Genomic DNA, 20,235 nt, shown 5'->3' with positions numbered 1-20,235 from the left:
TTAATCATTCCAACTTCAACTATGTGTAAACAACTTTGATTTAAAAAAACACACACACCATTTCTCATTAAGTCACCAAAATAATTTTAAGAGCAAACAACAAAAATCTCATATACAATGACGTTTTGTTCCACTACATTTTGTGGAGAAAGCACTCTAAAAGGTCTAGCTTGAGGAGTACAAAGATAAATGTACTGTAGTTCTGCCTAAGAGAAGCTTAAAATATGCCACATAAGGCAAGATAACCAGAAAAAAAAGGAAAAATAAGAGTCCTGTAAGAGTAGCCCAGAAAGCTAAGAAACTATGAGGGAATAATTTATTTTGGCTTTAGAAAGGAAGGCAGAAAATTCTAGGAAGACTTCACAGAAGCAGTGGCATTTTAGGTGGGCACCACGCCACACACATGCTCAACAGCGCAAGAGCTTGAAAACACATGACATGCCTGAAAATGAAGTAATCTGGGATAGCTTAAGCGAAGTGTGCTTTCAAGGTGGTGGAAGGTTGAAAGCAGGCTGTGGTCAGATGGTGGGGAACGCTGACTGCTACAGAAGAGGCTAGTGTTTATTTTGCAATCAATATGGAGGTCTGGGAGATTTGGGGTTTATTAGCAGAGAAGTAACATGATCAGATCTGTGCTGGAGAAAAATGGAATGTGGCAGCATTGTAAGGGATGGAGCATCGTAAGTGGATTGAAGTAGATGCTGGAGGAGGAGGAATCTATAAGGGCCTGAGCTAGGAAATACCTTTGGGAATGGAAAGGATGAGATGGATATAAGCTCACTAATCCGATATAGTTTAGGCAAGAATAAAATGATAAAGAGACAACAGAAAATCAAAGACTATAGCAAGGCTCCCAGTCTGGGCACCCAGAACTCCATGGATAAAAATAAAGAGTACAAGCAGAGGAACACATTTGGGAGGGGACACAAAAGAGGAAGTGAATTGTCAAGTTTGAGTATGCATGGAATATCATCTATCCATATTGGCATTAGTTGGGAGACCTGAGTGTAGGATAATCTGAAGCTAAAAATGAAAAAAAAAAAAAAGAAAAGAAAAATTGAGCCTAGAATTAAAGGACTTTATGTAGAAATGAAAATTCAAGAAACAGGGATGGGTAAAATTCCCCAAGGAAATGAATAAAGGGGAAGAAACACTAGTCTACATTCTCAATGAGACTAGTGTAGTGTCACTGGCCAAAGGAAAGAGGTGATAAGATATCACCATAGGAACGAGTCCCAGAGGACTGTACCAATGCTGGACTTGGAAATGAGGTGAGTATGACTGGCCATTAAGAAACCCCTTTCTAAAATCTCTGTACCTTCCACTCAATTTCACTGTGAACCTAAAAGCACTCTAAAAATAAGTCTAACGTTTATAAACTTTTAATATTTTTCTTTTTTGTTAATTTCTGTGAAGGCATAAAAAATATCTTTAAAGAAAAGAAAATCTTTTTATTAAAAGGATGACAGTAGAAGCCAAATAGTAATATATTGAAGAGTGAATGAAACAGGATTATCAAGCCAGAGAAGGGAATAGAAGAAGTGAAGAAAAGCAGAAGAGATTGGAAAGCAGTGTAGAGAGGCAGGAAATGAGGAATTTTGGGATTAGAGGAACAGCAGCATGCTTGAAATAAGGGTGACTGACACAGAAGGGTCCTAGAGGAGGTAAGAACAGGTGGAAGGTGGGCTTTGGAAAGAGTAAAAACACTATCCTTACCCAATCTTATTCTCATTCTCTCCCTGCCACCCCCTTTCCCACCCACTCCCATCTTTTCATCTTGTCGAAGAGAAAGATGAAAAGGACTAGAAAAAAATGAGTGAAAAATCTTTTAGTTCTGAAATCCCGATCCTCCATAATTATACCATCCTCGTCGCTTTCCCTACACACACACCCATATATACAGGTATGCATATATACTTTCCCTAATATGTATAATATACATTATGTATACACTTCAGTATTAATTAGCATGTTTTCTATTTATTCTGGATGAACACATGAAAATGTATAAATATAGATATACAACACTGTCTTCACCTGATCAGCCGTTGATTGCTGCAGTTAATGGAGAAAAAATAAGCTTCATGTCATCTTAAATACTGAAATTTTAAAACTTTGTCATCCCAAAGTTTATCACCTCCTTTTATCATAGTTACCAAGCTTATATCAAATAAAATCCGTCTGTCCCCTATTTCCTGCACTTGGGATGGATAAGGATACGTATTTCCAAAAGAAATAGTTTAAAGGCAGTCAGTAAGTTGGAAGGAAAGAACTACCCTGGATATTCCACAAACTGACCAGTTTGTCTCTAAATAAATCAAGAGGTGGTTTTGCATTAAGGAACTAGAAGCGTCATTTCCAAGTTGTGATTTCTGTGAATATTGGATTCTACCCAAGCTGGATTTTAAAAGCAAATAAAGCAAGCCCAGGGCCTAGGGGAATGTCACCTATTCTGAATCACTTCCAAATTTCTGTGGCAAAATAAGGTATTAGTTTGAGCACAGCAACTTTCTGACCTCTCTGTGCTAGTAAGGCCCTGCCTTTAAAAATTATGCAGTTATGTTGGAAGACAAAGCAGCCAATCAAAATAGAGAAAAGAAAAGAAAGAACATGTTTATTTTGCAAAGTTAAACATCACATCAGCTTTTCTGAAATACTTTGGAACTTAAAGTAAGCAAGCATACAAAATGTGTTTTGAAATTGTTTCATTTAACTGTAGGTTAGTATGTTCCATGTGTCATTTTGTATTTTGAAAGAATATCAGGAAAAGTAAACTATTTAAGAAGTACTTGTAAAAAAAAAATCTTCCAATCTCATCAATAAATTTTTAAGAACACAAACAAATTAATTTAGCTCTATAACGTTTAAGAGAAAATATTTGCTTTTTCCAGCCTCGGTTACCAGAAACATGCCACACTATTTGTGATAAACCTTTCCTTTCTATGGAAGAAGCTAAGTCTAATTTTGTGAAATGAGGAGTTATTAGAGGAAGGAGAAGCTGAGGATTAAATGTGGAAAAGGCTACAGCAGGAAACACTTGCCATAGCATGCCCCCTGCCATCAGACCACCAGAAACATGAATTATACATTTGGAAACCTTGCTGCATTGAGAATTTTATCAAGAAGTTTTCATAAATCCCTGGTTAAAATATCACAAGGTATAAAAATAGAATGAGGGAGATACAAGATTAAGTCATTACATGCCATGCTTGAGAAATTCCAGGAGACCACAATAAAGTTATGATTTGTCTATCCACCTTTCAGTAATTCAGCCTGAAATGTGGCTTACGACTTTTCCAAAAAATGAAAGTAATCAAATAACTCCACTTACCATATAAATCAATCATAAGTGGTCTCCAGACCAAGATAGACAGTAGGGGTTAACAATAGCCAATCATGACTATTTTGAAGGGGGAGTCAGGGAGACAAATCTTAATATGTTACATGGAGAGGAAAATAAGGGTTGTCAATAAGCTTTACAAAATGTTGGCATGTGTCTCCCCCTCTCTAAAAGATATTCATTGTCAGTATTGTATTGTGTTTGTGTCTAACTTTTAAAAATTATTGCAACCAGGCCCCATTAGTGACTATCAAATGCATTTTTATAATTTTTCAAAATAAGGGGAAGAAAATATGGTAGATGGGTAGTGTTATTGTTCGTGATGATCTCCCCCATTTGAAGTTTTGTCCAAAAGTAGAGAAGGTCAAAATTCTATTTTCTCAATCTTCTGGCTATATTCTGAAATAAAATATATCGTTAAATGATATATTTGCTCTCCATTCCAAACTGGATGCAATTGATTTTAACTGACTAAATTATCTAATCTCTGCCAAGAATTTTATTTCATTAAGAAAATGATATTATGGAGCATGTGAGATCATAGAGCAGACTAAACATAATGCCAAAGGAGTTCGGAGAATGCTCCACACTGAAGGTTTGATTATTTGCAGATGGAATATGGAGGGGGGAAAAAAAAAAAAAGATTCAGGTCCCAGGGGTAAGCCTAACCAATCCTGGTACCACTGCCACCTACCTTGTAGCACAAAAGCCAAGAAAGTAACTAATCTTCCAAGCTACAACACCTTTTTTAAAAAATACCAATTACTTTTCTTCCTGGAAAATAATGCTTAACTGACACTATCCAAAACAAAGGGGAGAAAGGGATATGTTGGTACCACATAGGCCCTAACATGTCAACTGTCACTGCTGACATGATTTGGCCAGTAGTCAAGCATTCACTGAGGAACTGATTGAAATCAATCTTTTTGGGGAAAGCCAATTGTTTGGTATGCACAACAATTGGTGTAGGATCAATCAGTGGACATGAGATCAATTAAAACCAGCTTAAGTTTGTGAAGAGGGACAATTCACACAACTTGAGTTAGATCTCTATTCATTTCAATGCTCTCACAATGCAATCCTTAAGCTTCCTTGCAAAGCAGAAAAGCTACTATCACCCTACACTGTCTGGCCAGCCCTTTAAGTAGTTCCATTTTTAATTAAAAACACAGTACACCCTTTGTTGGTACAGATAGTGTGGTCACTTTTAAGGACCACAGTTATTTTAGCCAGAAACTTGGGATTTGTAAAGGGACATCTGTTGAGAAGAAGAAAAGAATAATAATAATAAAATACTTTGATAGTTTTTTTACACCCTTACCAATTTACACGTTCTTGAAAGCATTTGAATTTTATTAAATCGAAAGTTTGATTTGGCATAAGCTACTACTGCACAATTTAGAGTTAGAATGTCAGTGCTTTGGGATGTGGATGGTAATCGTTACAAGAGATTCTGCTATTTGAGATAAATAGGTTCTGCTTCAGATACCTTAGAAGGCATAGGAAGATTCTTAGAGATGGCACTGCAGAGAAGGCATGCAGTATCCCTTCTGGCCGCAGGAGTGCTGTAATGTCCTTTTCCACCAAACAGCATCTCTGCATTAAGTTCTACTAAAACAATATGCTTAGTTCTTCCCCACTCAACCACAATGGGACAGGCAGTGTGGATCAGAAAGCTATCACTGAATTAGTAAGTCATCTAACAAGGATCTGGCAAAGGATTTTAGATATTTCTATATTTTGCAGACTTCAAGCACTTTAGTTTTTCTAAGTAGACTGCAGCTTTGACTTATAAAAAGAGGAAAAGCCTCTCCAAACACTTTTGACCATAGTGTAATCAAAAATTGCTGGCTCTGCCGAATACTCGAAAGAAAGTACTGGTATTGAGAAAGGAATCAGTTAGGAGGGGAGGAGAGAGGAGATGAAAAGGGGCTTTTTCAAGACAAGTATCAATATCAAACTCTCATGGCCTTTGGGAAGAAATTTCTAGTATTTTTAAGTAGAATAATTTCTGAAAATAAACAATTTCCAAAAGTCAGAAATCAGGGGAAAGGGAGGGAGAGAAGTTGGAGAGGGTTTATCCTTACCAGCCGCAGATACCGAGACAGTTGAAGAGCAGGGACTACAGAAGTCGCACACCATCAGTTATTTGGAGCTCTGCGCTCAGGTGGGCCAATCTCTAGCTCTACCCCTAGGTGAGAACAGCTTAACAATGTCCTAAAAAGCCATCAAAAAACTAAGGCTCGGAAAGTCTTCCCTAAAATCTGGATGCAGGACCGGAGTTTACATACAATGAGTTATAAACAAATCACGTCACAGGTCAAGTGAGACGTTTACATTTTGGAGAAGAAGAGAAAGTCAAGATTCATGAACCCGGCGACAAATTCTAATTGCGCAAAAGTCCAAAGTGCCAAAGTGCCGGATGAAAATAGACAGCTCTCACCAGGTCCCTGGGAAGGGGCTGCTGCGTACTTTTCCTGCGCGGTTAATTCGATGTGCGTGTGGTGGGTGGTTTATGTTTAAATCCCCCCAGAAAATTGAATCGTGTCTAGCCGCCCTTCTTCTAAAATGCACTTGGATTAGTTGCATCTCCAGCAGACTCCAAGACAGAAATATGCACTAAATCTGCAGGAAAGCGAGTTCCCAGAAACCTTTCTGGAGGCTTCCACCCGCCTTCTCCGCTACGCACAAATGATGGAGAGGGAGGGAGCAGTTAAAAAGCCGCAAGTGAATTTCATTGAGAACAGAAGCCTCCACCGGTGTAGCTGCTTTTGCAAAGCAAATGGAGAGAGCAAAGTGGGGCCTGTTTTAAAAACAAACCTCTGCAGGCGAGGACTCCCCAGAAAACCAGCGCGGGAATTGCTGCTCAATTCAGCAAGTTCCCATCTCGTCGCAGGTTCCAGAAAAAGATCTATGTTTGCCTTTTTCTGGAAATGGAGGCCCTCCCCCTCGACTTGGTACCCCTCCCAAACTCCGGAATACAAACACGCGTGGGTACACCCACACACCACACACACACGCTGTGCTAGGTCAAGTCCAAAGAGATCTGAGGCGGGTTTGGGGCGCACGTGGATGGGGAAGGTAAAACAAATAAGCTACAGGGAAGATGGTTAAGAGGACACAGAGAACAACGACAAAAAAAAAAAAATGCATGCCAAATAGGAAATACGTTCTAAAGAGACAAGTTCAGGTGAGGAGGTGGGGCAGCGAAAGTGAGTGCGGACCGCACGACTTGGCCCTGAGCGCCCGAGTGGCGCCCGGCTCGCCCAGCTCCCAGCGCGTCTCGCCCCGGCTCCCTGCGCCTCCAGGGTGCAGAAACACGGAGTGTTCTGTAGAGCTCCAGGGTCCTAAAGGTGGCGAGTGGGGACCCGCAAAAGCTGGGGTGGAGAGCACAGCCCTGCCCATCTGAGTCCCCGGAGCCAGGGCGTGAGTGAGTACCGCCACAAGCCACCCCTGAAGCCCACACACCTTTGGCAGAGAGAGACCCACCTCGCTTACTGCGTCTCCATCGGTTGCCTTGGCAGTGGCTGTAATCCATGCAGTTCAGAATGATGAGGGCAAAGGAGAAAAGGCGAAACTGCATCTGGACGGTCGGGCGGGGGAGAGACGCCTCTCAAAGTCTAGGAACTGGAGGGCTCGCCCAAAGAGCCGGCGCCGGCCGCGCTGCTGGGGAGGACTCAGAGGGAGACTCGCCACTCACCCCCAGGCCGCACCGGTCAGTTCAGCGCGATCAGCATCTCTCCGCCACGAACCTGAGAGATGAGGGAAGCGAAAACAGGGTGTGTGGGAGATGGAGAGAGCCCCGGAGAGGCAGCTGCGCCTTCGCGCGTCCCAATTTAAAGAAGAGAGGGAAGGAGGAAGCGAACCCACTGCCTAGCACGAGCCGCGGAGCGGCTTAATCCAGAGCGGGCAGCTGCGGACGAGTTGGAGAGGAAGGTGATTACAATTAGTGAATTAGCAACCTCTGCTGAGCCCTAAACTCCAACCCGGGGGCATAGGGCGTTGTGCGGGCGCTCCGAGGAAAGGAAAGAGCTCCAAAGACAGTGAGAGTGCAGGGCTAAAAGAACGCTCTTAGGCCATTTGGAGACCACGGCAGGGTACCCAAGCGTCGCGGCTGCGGCTGCCTTGGTGTGGGTTGCCTACCGTGCGCACGTCTCGGGCGGCGCGGCCTCCCTAGGCGCGGTGCTCCATCCCAGGCTCGGGAAGCGAGCCGCTTGGTTAGCACGTGGGCTGGGGAAAAGTTTGCCGAGACCGGCCGGGAGCGCCTGGCAGCTCTGGGATTCCAGCGGCCACCACGGTGTTGGCGGCGCCGGGCAGAAGCGCGGAGCGGCGTGTGCAGCCACTGGGATGCTCCGTCCCCGCCCGCCAGCGCGGTCCCCGGGCTAGGGGTGCGCCGGCTCTCACTCTCTACGTCCCTAACCAATTGTGTCGCTTCCTGCGCTTTCTCCACGCTCACTTCACAGCTGAGATTTTGTTCTTTCCGAGCTGTAGAAGGTAGAACGCTCCCGGGAGGACGAAGTGATCCGAAGGGATGTGGCGAGCGCACTTTCCGATGGAGATGCAGACTGGCTGAGACTCGGGATGCTTCTATAAGTAGGTGGTGCTGTGGTCCAAGGCATCTAAGTCTAGGCTGCCTTGGAGTTCCTGGGTCCTAAAGCCAGAAACGCCCGGTTTCCCTGAGGTCCTAAAGAACGCTGACAGCCAACAGCTCGCCTAACTCCGGGCGAATCCTCTTCGGGCTTTCCAAAATGCGAAGGATAAAGAGTAGCTGGGATGGAGACGCCCCCTGACCTTGCTGGGTCCCAGAACCCGGCTGTTTACCCCCAAGGAGTCCTCTCCAGAGCTCTAAGGTCAGTTCCAATGGCAGCGCCAACCTTTCTGCAGGGGGATCTGAATGAAGGACTGATGACTCCCTTTAAACTTTTGCAATATGCCACACCTCTGCCACTTTTTAATTTACATCTTGTCTGTGTTTTGCAGGAAGGTATGGTAGCCGGCTGAAATTATTCATAAAATGCGCCCCCACTTTGAGGAGTGAGATGGGTATTCCCAATAGCTTTCGCTCATCCTCAGAACTGTTATTTACTTTGTTTCTCCTCCAATAAAACTAACAAAAACCTGTGATCCATTGCCTGAAGTACTCAAGAAGTTGGGGCCTTGATTCTTTAAAAATAATTTTTAAAAGTTCACTTCCCACTAAAGTATTTTTCATTCTTAATCCTCCTCTCTCCTCCTCCCATTTCCAAAGTCTCCTGAATTAAACTTTTAGGTGCTCTGGGTTTGGGGGAAATATTCTGTTTAACAAAGTGTTACATTAAATAAACTTGATGCCATCCAATTTCATTCTAGTGAAATCTGTCCTGCATTCACTATCGTAGGAAAAAAATGTATGTATTCCTTAAGCAAAAGATAAGAATTTATGCCACTAACCCTTGGCAGTATGAGTGTCTATAGATATGCCCAGTTACCATATTATTCTGATAGCATTTTATACTATTTAAATTCCCTTTTTTATTCCTTCAGTTTCAGAAGATGTTCAGAAATTTGATGACTTAAAAGACAATCATATAAAAAGAATATTGCAGTACTCATATTTATTAACTATTCTATTATTGCCTATTCATAACTATTTTACAGACTCACTATTACATAGTGGTATTTATGTGCTAAGAATTTCAGCAGTGTGCCTTTGATGCATGCCTGAGAACACCCAAGTAAATCTGAGTTGAGGTCATTGGTCCCATTTCATAGATAAGAAAATCCAGCCCGGAGACTGGCCCACAGGGCACAAAGAGAGTTGACAAAACACATTTCAGAAACAGTGGATCTGTTTCTTGACTTTTGAGTCCTTGATTTTTATCACAGAATTGGGAAGCATTTGGAAACATTTCAGTGTAGGGAGTGGCCCCAGTGTTTGGCATAACTTGATATTTCGTGATCATCTTGATATGATGTTGAATATCTCTTCAGCACCATAAATACTACTTCTTTCCAAATATAGTCATATATGCACATAACAAATGAATTGTACTTATAAAGGAGTTAAATCTATGGGAGAAAGGAAGTCTTCCCTAAGTAAGCCCCCCTGCCTCCTTGCAAAGCTTTGAGATCCGTTCCAGATCAATGGTAATCAGTGTCCTTTAAAATATTTAAAGGCAAAAGTAAACACAAGACCAAGCAGATCTAATGCTACCATTAATCACCTGGGTCACTTTGGGCAATTTTCTTGGTCTCAGTTTCCTTGGCCAGTATTTTTAGGAAATCTGCCCAAGGTCTCTTTCACTTCTACATGTTCTGGTTTACAATCAATTTTCTATTTTTACTAGGAAGTTTGCTGTGGTATCTAACCAGTGTGAAGGCAAACTCATCAGTGATGGTTTTTTGTGTAGAAAGAATAGGGTTAGCCACTGCTGTCCTTAGTTAAATTTACAGACCACTTTCACCCTTATCCCTTCAAAGACAACTTTCCATAATTTTAATTTTAATCCTTTGTGTTGTACAGTTGATGCATTTTTAGCCAGAGATGCTTTTCAGTTTAGTGAACCCCGAGATTCAGTTCATGAGGAAGAATTTTGATAGCACCACTTCTGTAGAAAATTGGTTAATTTGTTTAGTAAGAAAAGAATAGGCTCTGAAAGAAAGGAAAATTCTTAATTCCTTCTTTTGCTCCCTCCTGGTCTATCTTTACCTCTTAAAAGACACCAGTGAACCTTAAAACTCTGTCAGATTTAGTTCTTGGGGTACTTGGAGTCTCACACTTAATCACTTTGGGGCTAATTTGGTGATAATGCAGATTTTTTTTTTTTTTTACATTCACTGAATATTTTTCCTGACTTCAAAATCCCAGGAATGTTCTTGTTACTAAAAAATACAACCCTAACGGATCCTAGACTATCATTAACTTTAATCCCATATCTCTGCTTCCTTTCATTTCTAAACTCTGAATGTGGTGTTGTTGAGGCTCACAGCTCACAGTTTCTCCATCTTGGAGACTCAATGGACTTTTTCTTCAAACTGAGTTTATATAGTGGTTTCATTAACCCGGCTTTGTAAATAGACTTGTGCCTGGGTTCTGTTTATAGAGAAGTATACTGAGGAGGTTGACTCTATACCACTCATTGGTGATAGGGAAAAATAACTGAGGGCAGAAGTGGGGGATGATGTTATAGATAGGAAATAACTTCTGTATTTTATTTTTTGACTTGTAATTGTTCATACAGCTCAGAATTCAATCCTTACAAAAGAGCATAACAGGGCAAAGTCTCTCCTACCTCCTTCTCTCAGGCATCCAGTTTTCCTTAGAGTCAATCAGTTATTCTTGTACAAACTTTCAAGGTTTTTGGTATACTTCAGGAGATGTTTTGTGCTTATCAAACGAGTAACTTGATAATCTTTTTGCTTATCAAGCAAGGAGAGAAGGAAGAATGTATTATATATATGTACATGCACATATATAGGCATACATATATGTGCATGTACATATATATAATACATGCTTCTCTGTTTTATAATATATTCTTCCTGTCTTTTATGCAACTAGTAGAATACTGTATTCACTAATCTATACTTTGATTTTTTTTTTTTTTTTTTTTTTGAAATGGAGTCTTGCTCTGTCACCAGGCTGGAGTGCAGTGGGCTCAAGTTGCCTGCCTCGGCCTCCCAAAGTGCTGGGATTATAGGCATGAGCCACCATGGCATCAGTTCATAGAGAACTGTCCTGTTCTTTTTATACAGTCACATATTATTTCATTGTATGACTGTATTTAGCCAGCCTCCCTACCAATAGACATTTAGATTGTTTTCATGCTTTTTATATCTTAAGCAATGCTTCAATTAACTTTTTCATGTGTCATTTTACCTTTCCATTATAAATTCTTAAAAGTAGAAAAGTTGAATCAAACAGTTGGATATATGTGTGTGTGTTCTGCAAATTGCCTTTCACAAAGGTTCTTTCATATTACACCATGTGAAAATGCCTATCTCTAGATGCGGGCCAACACTTTTTGACTTTTGACACTTGTAGGCAAAAAGTGGTATCTCAGTAAAGTGTTAATTTGTATTTGTTTTCTTTTAAATGAAATTTTGTGTGTCTTTAGTATGCTCCACCCATTTGTATTTTCTTTTCCATGAACTCTCTGAAGATATAATTTGCCTATTTTTCTATTGTGTTCTTGGTCATTTGTTTTTGTTTGTAGAATTTGCATATATTGATATATATTATCTTTTGTGACTTGAGTTGCAAATATTTTTCCAAGTTTCTCATTTATCTTTTGACTTTGTTTTTGATGTATATTAATATGTAAAAAAAATTTAAATACTTTTACATAGTACAGTTTGCCAGTCTTATCTTTTATAGCTTCCTGTGTTATACTTGAGAAAGCTCTTCCTCACTATTTATGACAAACCCACAACCAATATCATACTGAATGGGCAAAAGCTGGAAGCATTACCTTTGAAAACCAGCACAAGACAAGGATGCCCTCTCTCACCACTCCTATTCCACATAGTATTGGAAGTTCTGGCCAGGGCAGTCAGGCAAGAGAAAGAAATAAAGGTATCCAAATAGGAAGAGAGGAAGTCAAATTGTCTCTGTTTGCAGATGACATGATCCTATATTTAGAAAACCCCATTGTCTCAGCCCAAAATCTCCTTAAGCTGATAAGCAACTTCAGCAAAATCTCAGGATACAAAATAAATGTGCAAAAATCACAAGCGTTCCTATACAACAATGGCAGGCAAACAGAGAGCCAAATCATGACAGAACTCTCACTCACAATTGCTACAAAGAGAATAGATTACCTAGGAATACAATTTACAAGGGATGTGAAGGACCTCTTCAAGGAGAACTACAAATCACTGCTCAAGGAAATCAGAGAGGACACAAAGAAATGGAAAAAACATTCCATGCTCATGTATAGGAAGAACCAATATCATGATAATGGCCATACTGCCCAAAGTAATTTATAGATTCAATGCTATCCCCATCAAACTACCACTGACTTCCTTCACAGAATTAGTAAAAACTACTTTAAATTTCATATGGAACCAAAAAAGAGCCCATATGGCCAAGACAATCCTAAGCAAAAAGAACAAAGCTGGAGGCATCATGCTACCTGACTTCAAACTATACTACAAGGCTACAGTAACCAAAACAGCATGGTACTGGTATCAAAACATATATAGAGACCAATGGAACAGAACAGAGTCCTCAGAAATAATGCCACACATCTACAACCATCTGATCTTTGACAAACCTGACAAAAGCAATGGGGAAAGGATTCCCTATTTAATAAATTGTTTGGGAAAAAGTAGGTAGCCGTAGGTAGAAAACTGTAACTGGACCCCTTCCTTACACCTTATATAAAAATTAACTGAAGATGAATTAAAGACTTAAACATAAGACCTAAAAGCATAAAAACCCTAGAAGAAAACCTAGGCAATACCATTCAGAACATAAACGTGAGCAAAGAATTCATGACTAAAACTCCAAAAGCAATGGCAACAAAAGCCAAAATTGACAAATGGCATCTAATTAAACTAAAGAGCCTCTGCACAACAAAAGAAACTATCATCAGAGTGAACAGGTAACCTACAGAATGAGAGAAAAATTTTGCAATCTATCCATCTAACTAAGGGCTAATATCCAGAATCTACAAAGAACTGAAACAAATTTACAAGAAAAAAACAACCCCATCAAAAAGTGGGCAAAGGATATGAGCAGACCCTTCTCAAGAGAAGACGTTTATGCAGCCAACAAACATATGAAAAAAGCTCATTATCACTGATCATTAGAGAAATGCAAATCAAAACCACAGTGAGATACCATCTCATGCCAGTTAGAATGGTGTTCGTTAAAAAGTCAGGAAACAACAGATGCTAGAGAGGATGTGGAGAAATAGGAATGCCTTTACCTTGTTAGTGGGAGTGTAAATTAGTTCCACCATTGTGGAAGACAGTGTGTCGATCCCTCAAGGGTCTAGAACCAGAAGTACTATTTGACTCACCAGTCTCATTACTGGGTATATACCCAAAGAATTGTAAATCATTCCAGTATAAAGACACATACACACATATGTTTACCGTGGCACTGTTCACAATAGCAAAGACTTGTAACCAACCCAAATGTCCATCAGTGATAGACTGGATAAAGAAATGTGGCACATATACACCATGTAATACTGTGCAGCCATAAAAAAGGATGAGTTCATGTCCTTTGCAGAGACATGGTTGAAGCTGGAAACCATCATTCTCAGCAAACTAACACAGGAACAGAAAACGAAACACTGCATGTTCTCACTCATAAGTGGGAATTGAACAATGAGAACACATGGACACAAGGAGGGGAACATCACACACCAGGGCCTGTTGGGGGGTTGGGGGTTAGGGGAGGGATAGCACTAGGAGAAATACCTAATGTAGGTGATGGGTTGATGGGTGCAGCAAACCACCATGGCACATGTATACCTATGTAACAAACCTGCACATTCTGCATATGTATCTCAGAACTTAAAGTATAATTTTTTAAAAAAGAAAGAAAATGCTCTTCCTTCTGCCATTCGTTTTAGATTTTCATTTAGGATTTTTCTAATATATTTTGTCAATGTTAACAACCATAGGATACTAGTGATTTTATGACTGTACACTGTGGGCTACAGTAGAATAGATTTAAAGTTTTCTGAATCTTTCATAAGCATTTATGCTCATAGATTTGGTTGACTTTGGCACTGATTCTTGTTTTCATTAGCTAATTGATTTAGAGTTCTCTTATCTTTTATGTTATCTGATGTTCATTCTCAGATTTCAAATTTCTCACAATCTTTTTATTCATTGTTGATATTTGTTGTATGCACTCTTCCAGTCTAGAATTTATCCTTTAATTGCTTTGGAACAAATTATGGCATTTTTGCCATTGTGTTACTATTGATAGTTTTTTCCTGTTAAATGTAAGCAGAATGTCTGTTTTGCTAGTTTCATGTGATAGCCTATGTTCATTTAATATATTTTGTATGAAGTAATTATATTAATATGAAAGGTCTTCAACAAGGTCACTGACCAGTCCTAATTTAGGCTAATTTGTTGTTTTAAAAAGCCACATCATAATCACTTATTTAACATTTAAAAAATGTGTAAATATTTGACTCCTCCAAATGTTAATACTGTCTTCTGCCACTTGAAAACTCATCTGTGGACTGATGTGATGAAGCCTATTTCTCATTTTGTGCTTCATCCCCATGGAAGAAGTCCAGGAGGCAGCTTTGTTGACTTCAAAGGAAAGCCAACGCAGACCAGCTCAAAAGAGAAAACTCAAGATTTGACCCAAAGTTTTTAAATCATTTTCCTTATTGAATCTTCTGTGCCCTGAGCTCTTTTGAACTAAAGTAATATGTGTCATTTCCATTATTTATGATGTGAGTGTGGTTGCTAGAAGGAACTGTTACTCCACACAATTAACAAGAGATTCTCAGTTTTCTTAAGAATTAGGCTGAGTTTTCACTAAATGAATAGAAGGTCTGGATTTACTGTATTCGTGAACACTCAGCTTGCTATGCTAATAGAAGTAAACAATAGAACAGGTAATTCCTAAAGGCAGGAAATATCCTCCTCTGAACTTTTTTCTGCACTAGTATCCAAAATAGATATGCCTCCCCTAATCATTCCATTTGTCTTTAACTTATAGTTGTAATGAATTGTGTTACTGCTCAAGAGCAAATTTGTCAGCCACCCTCAGCAAATGTACAAAAGTGTATGTCACACATTTTATGTACTAGTTTTACTTCTTGCTCCATTTTATGTTTCTAGCCTTATTTTCCCTTTCCCACATTTTCCTCAGCTATTTGCAATGTATTTTACTTTGCTACTTTGCAGTATCATGTGCATCTCTAGAAGCCCGTTCAACCTTGGGGCAGTATGGAAAAATTGTATTGCAGATAAAAGAAAAAATATATACACAGGTCAGAGAACAAATGTAGGAATTCTTCTAGTTGCAAAACATGTCTATTCTAACTATTCATTCCAGAAGTGAAGAAATAAACATGGGGTAGGTTTGGGGATCAACTAAGCCCACTAGGGCATAGGTTCAAGCCAATACTCCAGAAATCATCCAGTCTTCATAGGCCTCTCTAGCGTAGTGAATCACAATGACATTTTGGGCATCAAGAAACTAATGTCAGTTTAGAGTTAATCTCCAGTCATCCTCAAAAGTCCAGTTAGTTCCCCTTCCCAGAAACAGTCATCTGAGTAAATGGACTGAGGTCCTATTGTGGAAGACCAGGAAAAAGATTTACAGTGAGGATGCTGGTTCCAGAGACTTGATCTCTTCATTCAACGAGCTCAGGGGCTATGAACTGGCTCAAGTCTGGAACTGGTTAAGCTGTGGCTCTCTGTTGTAGTGACTCGAGTGATAACTCTGTTAGCCAGAAAGGAAGTACTTCTATTATCCAAATCAAGAAAGACATTAGTAAGCTTCTCATCTATTTCAGTCCTAGAGAAAAAATAAGTTATAAATACCAGCTACAGGCCGGGTGTGGTGGCTCATGCCTGTAATCCCAGCACTTTTGGAGGCTGAGGCGGGTGGATGACCTGAGTCCAGGAGTTCGAGACCAGCGTGGCTAACATAGTGAAATTCAGTCTGTACTAAAAATTCAAAAATTAGCCAGGTGTGGTGGTGCATGCCTATTGTCCCAGCTACTTGGAAGTCTGAGGCTAGAGAATCACTTGAACCTGGGAGGCGGAGGTTGCAGTGAGTGAAGATCACACCACTGCACTCCAGCCTGGGTGACTCTGTCTCAAAATAAATAAATACCAGCTACAATCATATGACTAGTTGCAAAACACAGACTATAGTAGTTATAAGTATTTCCTCCTTGATTTAAAATGAATATCGAATATCAATATTTTCATCTCATATTCCTCTATTATCTAAAATAAGATGTTTTAACTGTAGTTAACCTTATATCTCAGTATTTAAACTACAGAATATGAAATAGCGAGTGTAACTCAGATAAAAGAATGAATATTACCCCAGGATGAATAAATGGGCATGTGAGACTTTGTATATTTCCGTTTGGGAAGAAAGTATGTTTTTGTGTGGATAAGTGTGCCATGTTACGTGGAAGCACAAATTTGAGAATTAAATGTGGTTAAAAGAGGCAGGGGTTGGGTGCCAGATTGTCAAGGGATGGACTGTTGTGATTTGCAGCGTGTCCCCTGGGGTCAGTTGGGAACTGTATTTCCCAAGGCTCCTGCTGTATAACGATTTTGCGTTACAGTTGGATAAAAGAAGAATTATTTGAAGTTTGGTGGGGTAGAGATGCAAAAATAAAACAGTTGTTAAGCCTTTCAGAAAGTCTTTTCACAGTAAGATCATGAGGTCTACAGCCAGTAGCAGCTTGAAACTCATTCTCCTCTGCACGATGTCCAGCTCTTCCTCCTGACTAATGGCCCTGGGGACCCTCAGAGAGCCCAGGCCCATCACCATCTAGTTATAGAGTCAATTTATTTTGAAAGACCTCTCCACAAATTTCTCTGTCACCATCACACTATGGTGGCTGGGCATGCTTAGCTTCTCAGACACATTAGTGGCTCCTCTGATCCTCCCGTTCCCTTTCCAGAACTTTACTTCCTCAGCTGTAAGATCTCATTCCTATTGTAAATCCATTATTTATAGCACCCAGTGACTCTGTTCCCCTGATTGAATCATGATGGACACAAATATTATATATTATATATTGATTTTCCACTACAAAAAATGAAAACTTGTTTTTCTCCTGCTTCTTCCCTATCCACCCTCCTCCCATTCTTCAAATATGGTTAGATCAATATTAAGTGGTTCTATTATTATGACTAAATATGTTATTCAGAGCTGAGTCATGTAGGAAACCGTGACTACAGTTACTTTTCTGGCAACTTTGTGTTTTCTCTGGAATTATCATCACCTTGTTTTCTCCTTTGCAGAGTTTTCTTACCAGAAATTCAACCCAAACTTTCTTCAGGTCGTTTTAATTACCTCTTAATACACTCATTCATACCATGTAGGCCATCAATTTCATCTTCTTAACATACCTTTTGAAAGCTCTGGCAAGCTTCAGCTAGACTAGTTCACCTTTGTGCCTGATATATAGTTTTCATTCTAGGATGTCCCCTCACTATCTTCCTAAGGATTCCTTTTCTTTCTCACCTCTGGTGGACTTTGTTTCTTGTGTCTCATATCTTCCTTTTTCCTAATCCTTCACTGTGGTGAAGAATATTCTCCAAGAGTTTCCTAAAAATTTTGCATAGGGATAAATATTTTGAAATTTTACACATCCAAAATATACCCCTATTCTACCCTCCCAACTGATTGTTTGACTGTATAAAATTCTAGATTGAAATCATTCTCCTTTAGTATTTTGAAGGCATTTCTTCATGGCTTTTTACCTTCCAATATTGCTTGGCAGAAGGTGAAAACCATTCTGATTACTGATGCTTTTTTATGTTCCTTGTCCCAGAAGTTTAGAAGCTTGAAATTTCACTAAAAGTGCTTAGGTGTGGATCTTTTTTCACTGACTTTGCTGGAAGTTTGATGACCTTTTGCATCTGCAAATTTATGTCCTTCCAGTCTTGAAATATTCTTGAATTGTTTTGTGGATGATTTTTCTCCCCTTCATTTTCTTACTCTATTTTTTTTTAACATCTGTTGTTCAACTATCGGACTGTATAGAGTGGTCGTCTAATTTTTCTTCATTTTCTCTCCTATTTTTCATCTCTTTCTCTCTGCTGTTTGGAATATTCTCTCAGTTTTATCCTCCAACTCTTCTAATGCATTTTTCATTGCTTTTCTCATTTTGTTAAAATGCAAGAGGTCTCCTTTACTTTATACAAATTTCTTTACTGTATATTAGTCTGTTTCTTCCAAACTGCTTTTCTCTGTGTTTGTGTCTTTACCTTTCATCTTTAAGGATTTGAGGATTTTCTTGATATGTGGTAATGCTTAGATATTTGCTTATATTTAAAAGTGAGATAAAAGGCTGATGAATAACTCATCACACTTGGGTGATGCTTTTCAACGTGAGCTTTACCAGATGGTAAAAATGGACCATACATAAACTGACTGAGACATTTATTAGGGAAATCCAAATATAATTTATTTAATTGTTTTCACTGGTTGGTCAGATTTCCCAGAGAAAAGTTTGCCAGGATTCTTCCAAAAGGGTAACTCCTGGAGGAACAGGGAGGGTTAGGGGTGGATAGTGATTGTCTTCTCTTTTATTCTTCTTTTCCTTGTGGACCCTTCCCCTTTTGAAAAAAAGGTATTTTGCTGAAGATTTAATGGAGTTTCTAGAAAGAGCAAAAGTAGAAGCATGCAAATCTGTTCTATTGTTGTTTTTCTTCATGTGTTTTGCCTTTATTCATTCAACAAATATTTAATGATGTCCTTTATATTGACATTGTTAGGGTGCTAAGGATACAGCAGTGAGAAAGGAAGACAATAATTTTCTCCTTATGAAACTTATATCCCAACTGAGAAGAGTTAAAATATAAAAAGTAAATAAATAAACAAGAGATTGTCTTTGACTTTCAAGGTTTTTATTTTATTTTAGTAGTTTTTATTCTGATGCAATATTTAAAAGTCCCAAATAGCCTTTACCAAGTATCACCAGTTACTTAAAATTTACTTCATTTCTTTTATCATTTACTTTATAGCTATGCATTTTAAAAATATAAACTATTGATGAGTAAACTTTAAACATGGTCTGTTACTCCTAAATACTTCAGTGTATACTTCCTGAAACAGTAACACCTACTTATATAACCTCAATATTATGAAAATTAGAAAACTTAATATTGATGTAATATTATTATCTAATCCAAAGTCTATATTCAAACATTCTGAGCTGTCCAATATGTCCAATAAGTTACAAACTTGTTCTCCAAACCAGGATTGAGTCAAGAATTATATACTATATCTAGTTGTCATGCTTGTTTGTCCCCTTTAGCCTAGAACTGTTCCTCAGGCTTACTTTGTCATTCATGTCCTTGATGTTTTTCAAAACTACAGTTCATTTTGTCCAGTGTCCTTTAGTTTGGCTTCTGATGTTTCCTCATAACTAGATTGAGGTTATGCTTTTTTTTTTTAGGAGAAATGCTATGGAATTGATGTGGTATCTGCCGTAGGACATAACATCAAGAGGAACATGATGTTGGTCTATCCCATCATGTCAAGAAGAAGAGGATGTTGATCTGTTCCGTTACCCACTACTTGGTTAAGATGTTGTCTGTCAGAATTTTACATGGTAAAGTCACTATTTTTCCTTTTGACATTAATAATTAATATATGGAAAACAATTTGGGACTACGTAAATATTTTCGTTCTCATTAAACTTTCACCCACTAATTTTGGTATCTATTAGTAATTTTTGTCTGATCAATTATTACTCTGATGGTTGTTGATTGGTAACTTTCTAACTGTATTATTTTTCCCACAATTCTTAGTTGTCATTCTACTGTAAGAAAGAGCTTTTTCAATTGGGTTCAGTGGCTCATTCTTGTAATCCCACCACTCTTGGAGGCCAAGGAAGGAGGATCACTTATGGCCAAGAAATTGAGACCAGCCTTGGCAATATAGTGAGACCCTGTCTCCACCAAAAAAATAAAATAAAATAAAATAAAGTAAATGTTTAAAAATAGCCAGGCATGATGATGTGTGTCTGTAGTTCTACGTACTTGGGAGGCTGAAATGGGAGGATCACTTGAGCCCAGGAGTTGGTGGTTGCAGTGAGCTCTGATCATATCATAGCTCACATGCATTCTGGCCTGGGTAAAGAAGGGAGAGAGGAAGGAGGGAGGGAAGGAGGGAAGGGGGAGGAAGGAAGGAAGGAAGGAAGGAAGGAAGGAAGGAAGGAAGGAGGAAGGGAAGG

At 39.2% G+C, this 20,235-nt stretch overlaps 1 protein-coding gene and 1 pseudogene across 2 annotated transcripts in view; both read right to left on the bottom strand.

Moving 5' to 3' along the window:
* RSPO2 (R-spondin 2) overlaps nucleotides 1-7,972 on the bottom strand; it is a 183,877-nt gene extending 175,905 nt beyond the window's left edge. Inside the window, exons 1-2 of one of the 2 annotated variants that reach the window (XM_011961100.1) lie at nucleotides 7,484-7,972; nucleotides 6,830-7,092 (exon numbers count right to left, since the gene is read on the bottom strand). In XM_011961100.1, coding sequence (XP_011816490.1) covers nucleotides 6,830-6,923 — 94 coding nt within the window. In that variant the 5' untranslated portion in view covers nucleotides 6,924-7,092; nucleotides 7,484-7,972. Of the gene's footprint in view, nucleotides 1-6,829; nucleotides 7,093-7,210 lie in introns of both variants that reach the window. The other variant, XM_011961101.1, reaches the window with a different exon arrangement.
* The window catches only part of LOC105525466, a 51,377-nt pseudogene continuing 38,539 nt past the window's right edge, over nucleotides 7,398-20,235 (bottom strand).

Source organism: Colobus angolensis, unplaced genomic scaffold, assembly GCF_000951035.1.
Source record: "Colobus angolensis palliatus isolate OR3802 unplaced genomic scaffold, Cang.pa_1.0 Scaffold535, whole genome shotgun sequence".
Lineage (NCBI taxonomy): Eukaryota > Metazoa > Chordata > Mammalia > Primates > Cercopithecidae > Colobus > Colobus angolensis.
Note: the sequence above shows the minus strand (reverse complement) of the source record. Positions and strands in the feature narration are given on the sequence as shown.